This window comes from Cupressus sempervirens, chromosome 3, assembly GCF_028749045.1.
Source record: "Cupressus sempervirens isolate cs-2001-9-10 chromosome 3, ASM2874904v1, whole genome shotgun sequence".
Taxonomy (NCBI): Eukaryota; Viridiplantae; Streptophyta; class Pinopsida; order Cupressales; family Cupressaceae; genus Cupressus; species Cupressus sempervirens.
In genome coordinates, this window is record NC_143120.1 from 1116194380 (window position 1) to 1116211157 (window position 16778).

The following is a 16778-nucleotide window of genomic DNA, read 5'->3' on the forward strand; positions in this document are numbered from 1 at the left end:
TAGATCTACACTCTATAAGAAAACCCCAAGAAAATCTCAACTTGTGCTCACAAGCCCACCAAGCAATCTCCTAGTTCACCAAGCCTCAAATAATAGTCATTCAAAGTTTTCTCCTACACTTCATGTCTTCTCCAAGCTAGATGACCAACCCTCTACCTAAAAACTCCACAAGACCCCCTACTTATACCCAACTAAGCCATAGGTCAGCCTAGTTCATTACAAATTAAATTAAATCCTTATATTAAATACATGTTGAGCCACAAGTCAACCTCCAATAGATATTAAATACCAAAATACCTAAAAGGATTACAACACAAATCAAATGCACATAAGAGAGACAACCAAGACCCAAATAGGTCCACACAAACTCCTAGATTGATCCATGTCATGATCACATGCTACATGCATTAAATGCGCCAAATCAAACAAGAAAATCTTCAAGAGCTCCTGTTGGCACCAACATGTTGTTGAGTGTTAGCAAACTCCGAAGCATTATTGAGCAACCAACACATGTTGAGCAACCAATACATGCTAAGCACAACAGTGAGTGTCGAGCAACAGAAGATGTTGAGCTCCTATAATGACCAAGCCCAACAACAATTGAGTACCTTCAGCGACCAAGCACCTCGGCCAACACAACACCCAATAATGACCGAGCACCATTCCTTCGATGACCAGGTCCAAAAATCTAAGCCAAAATCCCTCCAACATGCAAGATTGCAAGAAAGCCCAAGATGTTCCTGCATCATATATATAAGATGGAAGAATTTTATGAGACTCTATTAAATTGACATAATCTAGCATCATAACCAAATGGGGCTTCAATGAGTTAGAATTGATGGATAGTTAGATGCATCCTCTTGGTTGAGGGCAAGTAAAAGACTATGGTTGTTGTGAACCCTTAAATTTTATTCTAATTGCCACTATTAATTATTTTATTTCTTAGAAACCATTGAAAATCTATATAAACTTTAGGAAACTTTCTTAAATCTATAAAAAAATATAAAGCACTAAGCATGATCGCTAATTATCTAATAAATATTCACATGCGCGATCTAGTTTATTGGTAAAATTGTTACGAAATGATGAGTAGATTTAATGAAGAAGGAAGAACATATTTTACAACAAATAATTCGAGACTCGTATTCCATCAAGACAATTCTTGAACTAGGACTTTCAAGTACAGTAATGAATATTTTCTATGGAATGATTTAGTGCTAAAAAATTCATGACCAAGACTTTTTTCCATGAGTATTGTGTCCTAGAAAATAACTCTCTGCTTTCTTAACTAAGTTGATTGATATATTTAGTAAGCTTAGTCAACGTTAGTTAGTATGTGATAATATTATGATTTATCGTGATGAGTAGATTTAATGAAGAAGGAATAAGATATTTTACAAAAAAATAATTTGAGACTCGTATTCCATCAAGACAATTCTTGAACTAGAACTTTCAAGTACTATAATGAATATTTTCTATGGAATGATTCAAAGCTGAAAAAGTCATGACCAAGACAAGCGTTTGCTCGAGTTTTGTGTCCTAGAAAATAACTCTCCTCTTTTTTAGCTAAGTTGAGTGATAGATTTAGCAAGCTCAGTCCAAGTTAGTTAGTATGAGATAATATTATCTAATTACAAAGAATAGAGGATCAAATGATCAATCATGTGTGTATTTGATGTTATTGATTAAGTAATTAGCTTGCGTTAAGTTTTTGGTCTTTGTGGAGTGCTTTTTCATATATAATATATATTTTTTTAATTGCTATGTGTAAATAAAGAACCCAAATGTTGGCTTAAGGGCCCACTTGAGGTAGACCACTCATCTATAATTTTAGCTTGTTAATATTACCATATTCAATTTTTTTTGAAGATATTTAAGCATTCATGTAGAAACTCTTCATTAGTATTTTGTACAAGACTTTTAGTTGAATATTTTTACTATCAACAATTATGATTATCAAGAATAGAATAGTAACGTTAATGTTTATCCTTAGTTTTTACTTTAGTGATGTTTGTCTCTAGATTACATGGCTTAAGTTTTCTTAGATCTTAGGTATTGTTTCTAAAATTTGTTAATATAAACACATCATATTTTTCTTTCAGTGATCTTTATCTAGTTCCAATTACCTAGTTTTTAAAAAAAAAATTTTATGGAGGTTCAAACTCGCAAGCAAGATCGCCCAAAAGAGGCTTCATGAAGCCTGTGAGAAACCTAGCCCAAACGAGGGTCGCTAAGCTCACTAGGGATCAAGTATTGTTGAGTGCAGGGGTTCATCATCATAAGGGATAAGGTTATTTAATATTTGATTGAGGTAGTTGTCTCATTGTATATGATTATGCATGACACATGTCACAATCCTATCTAATTCTACCTCTCACCTTGTCTTTACAAACATAGCATCTCATGTTCTATATTTAATATTCAACCATTAAATAGTATTTGTATTGTTGATGTAAACTATTATAATAACTTGCCAAAAATAATCTTATATAACTAAAAGTTTGTTAAGAAATATAATATTATTAACCCAAATCATGACGAAAGTCACGATAGTTTATAATCATGACATGCTTGAACTAAGTCACTATAGTGACACCAATCACTAAGATTTCTTTAGAAATATAGAGGAGAAAATCTAATCTTTCCTTGAACTAAATCAATTCATAGACACCACTTAGATATTCCTAAGAACATCTAATCCATTTCAAAAAGATTAACCATAGAAATCATAATATAAAATTAATCTTATAAATTAATGATTAGAAATTCTTTGAAAATCTAATCCATTTAAAAAAAAAAAAAATTGATCTTAGAAATCATAATATAAATTATTATAACTTAATGATTTTTTTAAAAAAAGGTCTTTCCTTTTCCTTACATGATTACTTAATGACACGACCTAAATGATGAACCTTGTTTTCCTTTAAAACAATTGACGCGCTTTGCCACCACAAGTTGGGGAGACAGACAAACTCCACTAGCTACAACGAATAAAAACACGGCCAATAATTTTGCGGAATCTCGAATTTTTGTGTTGAGTTCCTACACGATCCTAACAAATTCGAAAAGCAGAGTTTTACCTAACCTAACTGTATCCGATTGAGGAAAGAATCGAAAGATGAAGATATCATGGAAAAGATGTTGTTGTCAGGAATTTATGCACAGACCACAAAGAATAGATAAGAAGGTACACAGAAGTCTTGCGTGGAGGGAAGGGAATCGTCTGGAAAAAGGTAAATTTTCTGGTGGCTTCCTGCAAATACATCATGGCGGACTTTGGGCCCATAATTAATTTCAATTCCTTTTCCTCTTCCTTTTTGACTAAAATTGTTTCGACCGTCTAGTCCTTCAATTCATTTTGAATCTGAAGGCGTGGCGTCATGGCCTAAGATATTAAAATCAAGCTCATGTCCGAATCAATGGCTGAATCATTAGCGACCACGATTCTCCCACGTTAGGATCAAAGTGATATCCAACTCTTTCCGCCGTCCCGCATAAAAGTGGAGCCCTCGCTTGAAGAACTTAATGATGTGCAAGGATAAATTATATATATCGGCTTCACTTCCTCAGAATTCACATTTCAAATCTGTTGAACTGCAGAATTTAGTAGTAGTTGTGAAGAAAAATTTGGCAAAATGTTTGATGTGCACTTCTTATTCGGCATCTTCGGTTTGTATACTGTCTACTCTTCATCTGCATTCAATCTGCTAACCGAGCCCTGGCTGTTGGGATTCTGATTTATTTGTGTGGTGCTTGTGCAGGAAATATCACCGCACTTATTCTGTTTTTGGTGCCTCTGTAAGTTATTCTGAAGATTTACGTTTTAGGTTTTCGGTTCTTTCACCTCTTTTAAGTCCATTATTGCAGATCATTATAGTTTTTTCTTGTTCATTTGTTGCTTTTGGCTGCAGGATTACATTCTGGAAGATTTTAAAGATGAAATCAACGGATCAGTTTTCTGGTATTCCGTATATTTCTACGCTTCTGAATTGCTTCCTGTCTGCATGGTATGGGCTGCCATTTATATCGCCGAACAACATCCTTGTCAGTACAATCAATGGAACTGGAAGTGTCATCGAATTGTGCTACGTTATTTTTTTCCTTTTCTATGTCCCAGACAAGAAATACAGGGTAAGTTTTTATCAAACTTATCTACAATTTTATCTCCTTTTATATAAGCTCGTTATTCTTGAGAATAAATTGATGAAGTTTCCATAGATCTGAAGTTATTTTTACAAACTGAAAATAAATAAGCAGCTTAATTCTTATGCGTTATCACAGAAAGTTCGTTACTGAGATTGATTTGAAGAAATAGGCGAAAATATTTTCCACAGATTGAGTTGACGTAATCGGGGGAAATATTTTTGACGAATCTTCCAAAATTTGTTTTTGAGAACAATTTTATGAAATAGGCACAAATATTTTTCTATAATATTATTAGTAAGATCTTTATTGAGATTGATTTGCTCACTAGGCGAAAATATTTTTCACGAATTTTCGTAAGTTCAGTCGTTATTTAGACTGATTTGAAGAAATAGGAGAAAATATTTTTCTCTTGCGAATTATCAAAACTCAGTTATTGAGATTAATGATTTGATGAAATAGGCGAAAATATTTGGGCTTTTGGTGATTGTGTTAATGGCGTTTGGAATAATCGCTCTGGTTTCAATATTTGCACTGCACGGAAATGGAAGAAAGTCATTGTGTGGTGTCGCTGCCGCAATTTGCTCGATCTGTATGTATGCATCTCCACTTTCCATAATGGTAAGAAAAACCTTTCATTTCGTTTAATATATCAGATTTCTACAACTTTTAATGAAATAATAGAATTTATACAAATTATTTGCAGAATTTTTTTCATCAATATGATCAATCATCTGGCGATTCAAGGAAAGTAAAGAAAATTTCTGTCACAATGCAGTACCTAAAGTTGATTTAAACATATACTAATATACCATGATGTCAGATTTCCATTGATTTACCGTCACAAATACTGTATTTAGTGGCACCGTTATCAATTCAATAAAGTTGATTTAAGCATACAATGAACTTAAAAATAGAGATTCATTGCATTCTGTAGATAGTGCATTGTTGTGGAACCAACATAATTTTGATATGCAGAATTCTGCCATGTGTCGGAGGCTGTTGCACGTCTCTGTCATATTTGTTGGTAAGAGTGTGGAACATTCTACAGAGATATAACTAATTTTGCTCTAAAACCTTCCATTAATGGTGGTTATTGTTGCAGAGGACGGTGATTAAGACGAAGAGTGTGAAGTACATGCCCTTCTTTCTGTCTTTATTTGTGTTTCTGTGCGGCACGTCGTGGTTTCTTTTTGGCCTTACCGGCAACGATCTGTTCTTAGCAGTAAGTGATATATTTGCAGATATCTTTATATTTGAAATTGGTGGGTTTGGTATTGAATTGATAGGGTTTTTTGGGACAGGTGCCGAATGGAATAGGGAGTGGACTGGGAGCAATGCAGCTGATTTTGTACGCCATATACAAAGACTGGAAGAGCATTGGCAAGAAATCAACATCGGATGGAAAGGAGATGGGGGAAAGTGAAATGGAAATGGGTTACCCGCGCGCCAACGGCAGTGTTGTCAGTCAAAGTGTAAAGAAGATGAACGGTGTTTGAAATGTAACTGACAAAACGGAAAGCAACCCAAGTGATGGCAGTACTGTTTCATGACTGTACCGTTCTTTCTTCTGTCTCCGCAGATGTATTTTCTGTATTTGTCGTGTGGATATTTTGGAAAAAGAAGAATTTTGATTGTAATTGGTGGCAAAATGCACCTTTGATCAGAATTTTAAAAATTGAAAACAACGGATTTTTTGAAATTTTCAACATCTGATCTTTATGATCTGTAATCAAAACCGTGAAAATTTAAGAAAATATCAATGTTGTTCTGGAAATCTGAATTTTTTTTCTTTTTTGACTTTTGGTGCATAGCCAGTGCCTTTCTTTTCTATTATTAAATGCATGTTGGCAGACTATGTTTGCATATTTCAAGAAGTTTTAAAACACACACCCAAGATGCTAGGCACTGTAGGCAGCACTAAGAACTAGTTGACAAGAAAATCAAAAAGAAAATTTGAAAGTGGAAAAACAAAAGACAAGATGTCAGGGCACCAATGAGTTGAGGTACAATGGAGTTTAAGGAATAGTTACCTAAACAAATTTTCAATATTTTGGAACTTTAATTATGAGTGCTAAGTATTCCATTCGTTCATTATTTATAAAATATAGATTTATTTTCATTAGAGATGGTTGAACTACGACTCACTATATATAGATCAATGAACTAGAGTCTTGACCCAAAAACTTACAGAAATAATTTTGATAACAATATCACAAAATTTTAATGATATTATATTTTTATTAAAAAAAAATTGTATTTTTATTAGAGATAAATAAAGTGATTAGATTGTCTAATTTCAAATAAGTAATTTATTTTAAATGGACGTTGTCCATAAGATTATTTTATAAGTCATGAGACTTATCACAATGAAACATTAAATTGTATTTATATTTTTAATTAGAGACTTATTTTACTTAATATTGTTTATCCATTGTCTTGGTATTTAATTGATATCTTTTATTTCCAATTAGTTTCTAAATCTAATTTGTATTAGAGAAAAATCTTTTATATTAGAAATCTTAACATTGAGGAAAACACTTATTTCTTCCTTGATTTTTATGAATATTTAGAAATTCATTAAAATACATGTTGAAAAATATATTTCCATAGAATATTTGATTACCAAGCTTTAGGATAAGGTAAATCAATGGACTCATAGATGGCTTTCTACTGCTGCTCGGGTTACTCTTCAATCTGTTATCCAAGCTCTTCCTACTTATAGAAGCATGGTTCAAGCTGCTCTTGTTTACTTTCTCAAGGAGTTTGATAATCTTTCTTGGCAATTCCTTTGGAGTGGTAATTTGTATAGCACTAAATGGAGCTTGATTAGTTGGGAGACTGTTTGTAGGCCTAAAAAGGGGGGTGTTCTTGGTCTTTGATCACCTCTCTTGAGTAGTCAAGCATTGGTTGCTAAGCTTTATTGGTGATGGTGCTCTGAATAACATCAACTTTGGGATCATATTATCACCCATAAATATTTTCATGGTGTTGATCCTTGCTCTATTTCTGCACTTCCTCTTGAAGGTCATGGCTCAATGGTCTAGCATGATATGAAGATTGGTGTGATGTTAGACAAGAGAGGTCTATTCTGGACATGTAAAGGAGGTTTTGAGGCTTTGTTTTGGTTTGATGCTTGGGATGGATTCCCATCCATATTATCCATGTACCCTCATCTTCAGACTCTTTATGATTGTTTTCATGCTATTGGATGGGATAAAGTGGCTCATTACAAGACTCCTTATCAATTGAGACATGTTGTTGGTTATAGATGGAAGCGCTCTTCTGATTGGCCTATTAGAGGCACAGATGTGGATCGTTAGGAGCTTTCTCAGATTCTGGCCTCTAGAGAGTGTTCCTCTTTGCTAGGTCTAGATGTTTTGGCTTGGGGAGGTACCTTGTCTAGTAAATATCATGTCTCTTATGGGTATCAAGAGATAACTAGACAATTATTTGGGGATGTAGAGGTCCCTTGGTGGAAGCAAGTTTGGAATAAAGTTTCTTGGTCCAAGTACAATTTTTTTATGTGGCTAGTGGCTCACAACCATTGTCTTACATGGGATAATCTTTGTAAACATGGATTTCAAGGCCCCTCTTATTGTGTTTTGTGTGGTAATGGGGAGGAGTCTATCTCCCATTTGTTCTTCCATTACTCCTATTCTATTCAGTTATGGCACCTTTGGTGGAGTGCTTGGGTTTGCTCCTGTAGGCATGCTTCCTCTTTACCTGAGTTTTGGGCCTGCTTGGGCAGTGCTCCCTCCAAGTCTTCTCCTCTCCATGTTGCTTGGATTGCTAGCACATCATTCATGCTTTGGCATATTTGGCTAGAGAGGAATCATCGAATCTTCCAAGATGTTTGGCTTGGTGTTATGCATCTTTGGTGGAAGATCTTACATTTTCTTTAGGAAACTATTCAAGTGAAGTGTGTGCTAGATGGGAGTATGGATCTAGTTGATCTTGCTATATTCAATAGCCTCAATTTTTATCTTCAGGATGGGGTTGCAACTCAAAGGTTTCCAAGAGTATCTAGGAAGCTTCGGCATCAGAGGAAAGGTTAGGTGAATCATGATGGGTATTGGACTCCTCCTCCTCATGCAGTTTTGAAAATTAACATTGATGGTTCCTCCCAAGGGAATCCAAGCCTTGCTGGTAGTTATGGTGACGTTAAATTCTTTTTCTCAGTACATAAGGGTGATTACACTAACAATCTCATGGAGGCTCAAGCTATTTTATATGCTGTGGAACAATGTTTCTTGCGGGGATGGAGCAAGATTATCTGTGAGTCTGATTCCCAAGTGGTGGTGAACTTGCTTTCCTCGTAGGAGCTTAAGGATGTTAGTTGGTAGCTAGGCACTGTTGTTAATCAAATTATTCTCTTTTGTAGCTCTTTTGAGTTCATTAGGTTTACTTATATTCCTCGTGAATGGAACAGAGTTGTTGATTGTTTAGCCAAATGGGCTTCTAGTCATGCTCTGGTTGAAATATTATGGATAGGGGGCAACTTACCTTTGAGATGGTGCAAGAATTTGATGAACTTGTTGCTCAGGATAGAGCTCCTTGTTGAGCTCTCCTTGTTGTATTTATTTCTGTCTTAATAAATTTTTACCCCTCTTTTTCCAAAAAATTGATACAAAATCAATTAAATATTTTAATAATTTTTACATAACTAAGCAAGTATATTTGGGTTAAGAGTCATAATAAAAAATGGACTTGTTAAATACAAGTGTTTTCCAAATAACTTTATAAAAATTCAAACAACTTTTTTGATATTAGTAGATCTTCATCAAAATGTTTGTTATTTTGTTTAATCTCTTTTCTTCAAACAATCTAATTATATTGTCCACTTAAAAATTACTTTCATAATTGTTACAAATTCCATTGCAAGCTATACTCTCAATAACATAATGTCTTTACCTGGGTCTTTTCATTTCATCTCTATATAATAAATACGTTCACATTTCCCATCAATCCTTAAAACTACAATATTTTAATATTTTTTGGCATCTTGATTTTAAGTTTTTTCTTTTTCATACACAAGCCTAAGAATAAACAACTAAAGTAAATGCCCAAATGAGTCCAATTCAACTATATAAGAAAACAATAGAACTAATACTTGATTTGAACTTATATAGCCTTTGAGTTGTCTTGATTTCTTTCAATTTCTTATGATATTAGTATTCTAAATCTCAATTTCCATAAAATATGAATAGAAAATATGAATCAACATTTCAATTTTCAAATATCGTGAAACATAGTCCATCTCTCACTCTTCATTAACAATAACATTACTATGAATTTCATTACCCAACAAATATTTTGTGCAACCCACCAAGTATCTATGAACTTTCATTAATTTTACAAAACGTATAAAAAAATATGTTTCAAGTTTTCAAACACTTACACTAAGAGCACTTGTCTAGCAACTTTACCTTATCTTTAACTTATCTTTAGAAAAGTTAAATTTCAATGGTGTATGTAAATTTACTAATTATTGTGTTTATCGTGCCAATCAAAAGATTTGAATTTCTAAGTATCAATTACTTTTTGAGCTTCTTTTCAAATAAGGTTGGTATAATGTCCATTTCAAGTCATTTTCTACTTGATAGGGATGCCAATGTAAAGTATTGTTCACCTCTTTTTACAATCTAAAATGATTCTTCATTTTTTAATGCATTCAATTTTGTCTCGTGATTTTCTTAAGATTATTTCATGAGTTGTGAGACTTACCACCATGTAACAATAATCATCATTGTAATTTACTAACATTTATTTTAGTGAATGTCATAATCCATTGGACGATAATCAATAATTCTTTTTTGGTGCCCACTTCCAACTCTAATGAAAATTAGACAAATTATTTTCATTTTTGGAGTTTCAAAGTAATCAACATTAAAAAAAGTTATGTTGAAAAAAAAACTTGGCAATTTTTTCCACGAAATTGATGCAAATCCAACGAATGAATAATATATTTTACTAAAACTTACATAACTAAGAATCAAGAGGGTCCAAAGTTGTAATTAAAGAGGATAATTGTAAATGAGTTGTATGGAAATTTCAAATGATGTTAATATTTTCAAGTTGTTTTGGTTCTTGTTATGAATCTCATTATAAATTACCCACTTCTAAATATAATACCATTACCTTTATTTTCATTATTTGACATTTGTAAACTAGACATGTTGACATTTCCAACCAATCCTTAAATATTATCCACCTTCCCATCTCCATATAAAAATATCATTGGTATTCATCTCAAATTCCTATACATACAACCTTGTATTTTTATTTCATTACTATTTTTCTTTTATTTTGGAATGTGAAGTTCAATGGTCACATGTCTTTCTATTTCTCATGGCTCTTCACTTGAAGGATGTATGTGAATGTATAAATGTGTGTCTACAGATATGTATTGTATTGTATGAGAAACTAAATAATAAAGTGATTCCTTGCTAGAGTGTGGAGCTAGGCAAATTTTCCAAATCATGACAAATATCGTGTCTCTTGTTTTGTTCATCTTCTATTTTTATTCTAGTTCTTTTCTTAGTTTAAATTTACAATTTGTATCAGAGTTAGGTTAAGTATTAAGTGGAGATGGCACCAAGACAAAAGAGAAGGATTCAAAGGAGGAAATTGGGTTTCTTCTTTCTCATCTCTTGGTGCAGTGTCATTGCAATTGGAGAACAAATAGAAGACACCATAGATGCCAAGAATCAAAAGGATTTCCTTAAAAATGAAATTGTTACTCTAAAAGAGGTGGTTTCAATGTTGAAGGAGTGAATTTCCTATATGGAAAATGAAAAATGGAAAGTTGTGAAAGAGTAGAAGTTTCTTAAAAAGAGAAGAAACAAAAAGATGAAGATGGAATCAGTTGAGCTCCATCTGATTCATACCGAGTAAGAAATTGATGAGGAAAAATGTGAAATTGAAGAAGTCCATACAAGATTGAGTAGATGGAATTGAAGATAAAGCTACCAAGATAATTGAGCCAAGGGGGAGGCCTATGTTTATTAAGGTTTCCAAGAATGATTGCATGGTGGTAAGAAACTTTATGATGTCAATAAGAGTGACATATTGTGACAATTGAGAAAAATGGAGATGCGATATTTTACTTGTAGGCTTTTCATAAGGAGTACCTTTATTTTAGATCACATATGATCCTTTAGCTGGTTATTATGGCATGTATTTTATGCAAAAAGAGAAGATTTTTTTTAGTTTTGAGGTTGAAAATGTTATGTTGCTAAGTGTTATTAGTTCTCATTTATTTTGGAGAAGATTGATTCAAAGTCTTTGTGAACACATCTCAGCAAAATTGAAATCTTCAATGGGCTTGATTATGATGTAAAGAGTTGAAAATGTGGGGAATGTTGCAGAGCATGGCTTGCCAGTTGGGCTTCAAGTGGGAAATTATTGGGAATGTGAAGCCCAATGTCATGTATGACTGTTATGTTCGACTTCTCATAGCTCTTCACTTGAAGGCTATATGTGAATGTATAAATCGATGTCTCCACATATGTATTGTACTATATTGTACTGTATCATAGGAAAACTTGTCAAACCATGATAAATATTTTGTCTCTTAATTTTTTTCATTTTTTATATTTTTATTCCATTTTAATGCCCAGTTTAAATTTAAGTCTTTTTGACAGGGCCACAATGTCTCACATACTTTGTAAAACACCCTTAATGAATTTTATGTCAAAACATTAAAATATTTCAACCTAACAATGTTTTAAAAGAGTGAGAAATGATACATGACCTAAATAATTAACTTTGTTTTTCACTTTTAAAAGTATATTTAACATTAGTTCTTTTCTGAAATTAATTACTTATATGATCTTTCTTTGTCTTCCCCGTAAGAACTAATTTAATTTTATATTGAAAATATTAAATAGTTGAAATTAACTGACTTAAAGAAAACTAAGTTAATGAAATTGATTAAAGATAACTCAGTTAATGAAAGTGATTTTGTGTTTGTTACTGGATAATCCATAATCAGAATAAGCACTAAAAGAATAACAATAGTTTATTGACTGACTTTTTCCCAAATTTGATTTGATACAACAGTCCAACTTTATCATCAATCACACTAACGTGGAGTACAAACATCTTTTCCAAACCCTCAAAAAGTGAGTACACTGATTAACTGTGCTTTGACATATAAAAACTCGGTAAACATGGTAATCATTATTCAGCTTGTTTTGAGTTCGTACACGACTGCAAAAAATTCCAAAAGCAGAATTTTATTCGGCTGAATCCGATTCAGAAACAGTCGAGGATCGAGATATTATCCGAGCGTATCGTAAGACGTTGCTGTCAGGAATTTATGCAAAGACAACAAGTAAAGATATGAAGGTACGCAGAGGTATTGCGTGGAGGGAAGCGAATCGTCTTCAAAAAGGCAAGTTTTCTGCTGGTTTCCTGTAAATACGTCATGCCGGACTCTGGGCCCATAATTTCAATTCCTTTATCTTAATTTGCCTTTTTGACTAAAATTATTTCGACCGTCGAACCCTTTGATTTATTCTGAATGTGAAGGCGCGGCGTTATGGCCGTCAGATCTTTCCAGCGTCCTGCATAAAAGTGGAACCCTCGCCCTCGCTCCCGGAGCTTAACGTTGTGCAAGGATAGATTATAAAAGTCCACTTCTCAATTCAAATCTATTGAACTGGGAAATTTACAAGTTGTTGGGAAGAAAAATTTGCCAAAATGTTTGATGTGCATTTCTTATTCGGCATCTTCGGTTTGTATATCTCTACTCTTCATCTCCATTCAGCTGCTTAACAACTGAGCCCTGGTCATTCTGATTTAATTGTGCGCTTCTTGTGTAGGAAATATCACTGCACTTATTCTGTTTTTGGTGCCTCTGTAAGTTATTGTGAAGATCTAGGCTTTAGCCAGTTTACCTCCACCTTTTGATTCCATTGATGCAGATCACTAATACTTGATCTTGCTGATTTGTTTTCTTTGGCTACAGGATTACATTCTGGAAGATTTTAAAGATGAAATCGACGGATCAGTTTTCTGGGATTCCGTATGTCTCTACGCTTCTGAATTGCTTGCTGTCTGCATGGTATGGTCTGCCATTTATATCGCCAAACAACATCCTTGTCAGTACAATCAATGGAACTGGAAGCGTCATCGAATTCTGCTACGTTATTTTCTTTCTTTTCTATGTACCAGACAAGAAATACAGGGTAAGTTTTTATGAAGCATATCTACAATTTTATCTCCTTTAACCTCAATTTTCGTAATTTCTTTATTACTGAGAAAAAATTGATGACGTTTCCATAGATTCGAAGCTCTTTTTATAAACTGAATATAAATAAGCAGCATAATTCTTGTGCTTAATCACAGAAAGATCGTTACCGACTTTGATTTGAAGAAATAGGTTAAGATATATTTCAAATGTTAATTTGATGAAATAGGGGAAAACATTCTCGATGAATCTTCCAAACTTTGTTTTGAAGAACGATTTCATGAAATAGGCGTAAATATTTTTTAAGAATATTCGTAAGTTCGCTTTTGAGATTGATTTGCGTGAATAGGCGAAAATATTTTTCATGAATTTTCGTAAGTCGTTATTTAGACTGATTCGAAGAAATAGGGGAAAAATTTGTTTCTCGACTTTTCGTAAGTTCGTTAATGAGATTACTGATTTGATGAAATAGGCGAAAATATTTGGGCTTCTGGTAATTGTGTTAATGGTGTTCGGAATAATCGCTCTGGTTTCAATATTTGCACTGCACGGAAATGGAAGAAAGTTTTTGTGTGGTTTCGCTGCCGCAATTTGCTCGATCTGTATGTATGCATCTCCGCTATCTATTATGGTAAGAATAACCTTTTATTTCCTTTAATATATCAGATTTCTATAACGAAATAACATAACTATTCAAAATTATTTCTGTATTAAATTGTAAAGAAAATTCTTTCTTCAGTCTTTAGATCACAGTTCATGATCCATCATCTGGTAATGATTGAGAGCTCAAGGAATTTTTTTTTTAAAAAATCCTATCTTTAATACTGTACTTAGCAGCACGAATACTGTATTTGGCAGCATCGGCGCGGACCATGATGTACCTAAAGTTGATTTAAACATATACTAATTTACTGAAATCAGAGTTCCATCGATTTCGTGTCACAATACTGTATTTAGTGGCACCGCTATCAATTCAATAAAGTTGATTTAAGCATATAATAAACTTTAAAAAATATATTCATTGCATTCTGTAGATATTACATTGTTGTGGAACCAGCAGAATTTTGATATGCTGAAACCTGCCACATGCAGGAGGCTGTTTCGCGTCTCTGTCGTATTTGTTGATAAGAATTTGGAACATTCTACAGAGATTTAAGTAATTTTACTCTAAAACCTTCCATTAATGGTGGTTATTGTTGCAGAGGATGGTGATTAAGACGAAGAGTGTGAAGTACATGCCCTTCTTTCTGTCTTTATTTGTGTTTCTGTGTGGCACGTCGTGGTTTCTTTTTGGCCTTACCGGCAACGATCTGTTCGTAGCAGTAAGTGATATATTTGCAGATGTCTCTGATTTGAGTTAGCTCCTTGTATTAGAAATTGGTGTGTTTGGTATTGAATTGATAGGGATTTTTTGGGAAAGGTGCCGAATGGAGTAGGGAGCGGACTGGGAGCAATGCAGCTGATTTTGTACGCCATTTACAAAGACTGGAAGAGCATTGGCAAGAAATCAACATCGAAGGGAAAGGAGATGGGGGAAAGTGAAATGGAAATGGGTTACCCGCGCGCCAACGGCAGTGGTCTCAATCAAAGTGAAAAGAAGATGGACGGTGTTTGAAATGAGGCTGACAGAAAGTGGTGGAACAGTCTCTTTTGTCTGTACAGATGTATTTTTCTGGATTATCGTCCGTTTGGATTTAAAACTACTGAATTTTGATCTTGATTGGTTTGCTCTTTAAAAAGTATTATATGTATGTTCATGCATATTTGTAGCAAATTTTAAATCATAAACAAGAGATATGGTAGGGAAAATCAAAACAGAGGAAAACTTGAAAAATGAAAACAACAAAAGACAAACAAACTAATAAACAAAATACAAAGTGGTGCAGGATCATTGAATGGATTCAATAATTGCGATAAAAGAGAATGACAAGTTCAATGAATGAGTCTAGCTCATGGAATCAAGAATTGTAATTAAAGAATAACAAGTTAAATGTAAGTCATCTAAATAGCTTTTGAAATGTTAACATTTTTTTAATGGTGTTAGATTCTCAATCAATATATTTGTTCACATTTGTTATACAAGTTGGGTATTAAGTCTCTCAAGTCTTGGTGGAAGGATTGCAAATGATATTGTGCCATTCTTTTGTCTAGTTATAAATCCAAGTTGGCCAATTATTGTTGGTTGGTCCCCCACTTGCCTATGGTGGATGTGCTCAACTAGTGTTGGCATTTGCATTCTTCTCAGTAAACCTGGAGATATAGATTCGCCATTGTTTGGCAAGCTATCACTAAGCCAAAAATTACACACTTTTCTTGCTATGTCCTTTTCTAGGGGTTTCCATTGGGCCCTTGTCTCCGACATTTAGGTGTTTCGTATCCCAGATGCCCCTTTTTTGGGTAGCCTGAGATGTTTTTGCAAATTTTTTGGTTTTGCAAATGGGTCCAACAATATTGGCATTGGATTCATGATTTTTTAAAGTCTTTTTGTACAAAAGCCTTCTCTTGGGATATGATCTTGTCAGGGGATTTGTTTAGACTCCTTTATAAATACTCTCAAATCTGGCATGCTTTCAGAATGGAGATCTTATTTACTACATGGAAGCACAGAAACGTTGTTGTGTTTTCTCACAACTCTCTTGACATTAATGTTGCTATGTATGCTAAAGCTTGCGTGTGCAATAATGTGATGATGTAGATTCAAGCACAAACTGATAAAGTGGCCTTGGAGGTGACCCACCTATAAGAGCTCTTAGCTCATTGGGGGAATGCTCCCTGTACGGTTGCAAAGGTGCCACCTGATGCTATTTTTGGAGATCGCATGCCTCTTCACAGTTGTTGGCATGGTTGCAGCTCTTCGGTCCACTGATCTCACACCCCCAGGTCGTAGCCTCCTCAACACTCGCCTGGTGGTAGTTTTGGAGGATGTCGGCACTTGGTTTCCCTCTCTTGAACCATGGTTCCGATTATTACCTCGTAGCTCCCCCTGTTGCTCCTACTCCTCTATGCCCTTCTACCCATCTAGATCCAAAGTGGTCCTTCCCTTGGATGGACTTGGTGATCTCGTCTCTCAGGCCAGAAGGAGATAAAGATAAAGAGAAGAATGATGATGTTGAAAATAGGTGGGCTTCTCTGGAGACCCCCACCAACCCCGCAAATGTATGGGGCCATGATGATCGCGATCCTCCCTTGGTTGGCACTACTCATGTAGCATGAAGTTGCTTTATATGTTTTTATTTATTTATGAATAATTAAGTGTCCAGCCTTTGGCTGTGTGAACTCTCATAGGGTGACCTTGTGTCCCCTAGCCCCTTTTTTGTGAATATGTAACTCTATATTTAAATTAATAGAAAGGGATCTATTCATCAAAAAATTAATATATTTATTATTTTCTTTTGTTTTTAAGTTGGCTTATTTTAAAAGTTGTTTTAGGATTTGGTAA

The 16778-nt window shown here is 34.0% G+C and overlaps 1 protein-coding gene across 1 annotated transcript; it reads left to right on the forward strand.

Moving 5' to 3' along the window:
* Nucleotides 1-2952: 2952 nt before the first annotated feature.
* Nucleotides 2953-15057, forward strand: LOC149570705 (uncharacterized). The gene is made up of 15 exons (XM_089817253.1): nt 2953-3233; nt 3762-3798; nt 3912-4131; nt 4606-4764; nt 5249-5368; nt 5448-5639; nt 5726-5779; nt 11514-11631; nt 12377-12563; nt 12825-12883; nt 12972-13008; nt 13118-13337; nt 13812-13970; nt 14542-14661; nt 14760-15057. Exons 1-15 carry the CDS (start codon nt 3119-3121, stop codon nt 14952-14954), a joined length of 1992 nt encoding a protein of 663 aa, XP_089673379.1. The 5' UTR covers nt 2953-3118; the 3' UTR covers nt 14955-15057.
* The last annotated feature ends 1721 nt before the right edge of the window (nt 15058-16778 follow it).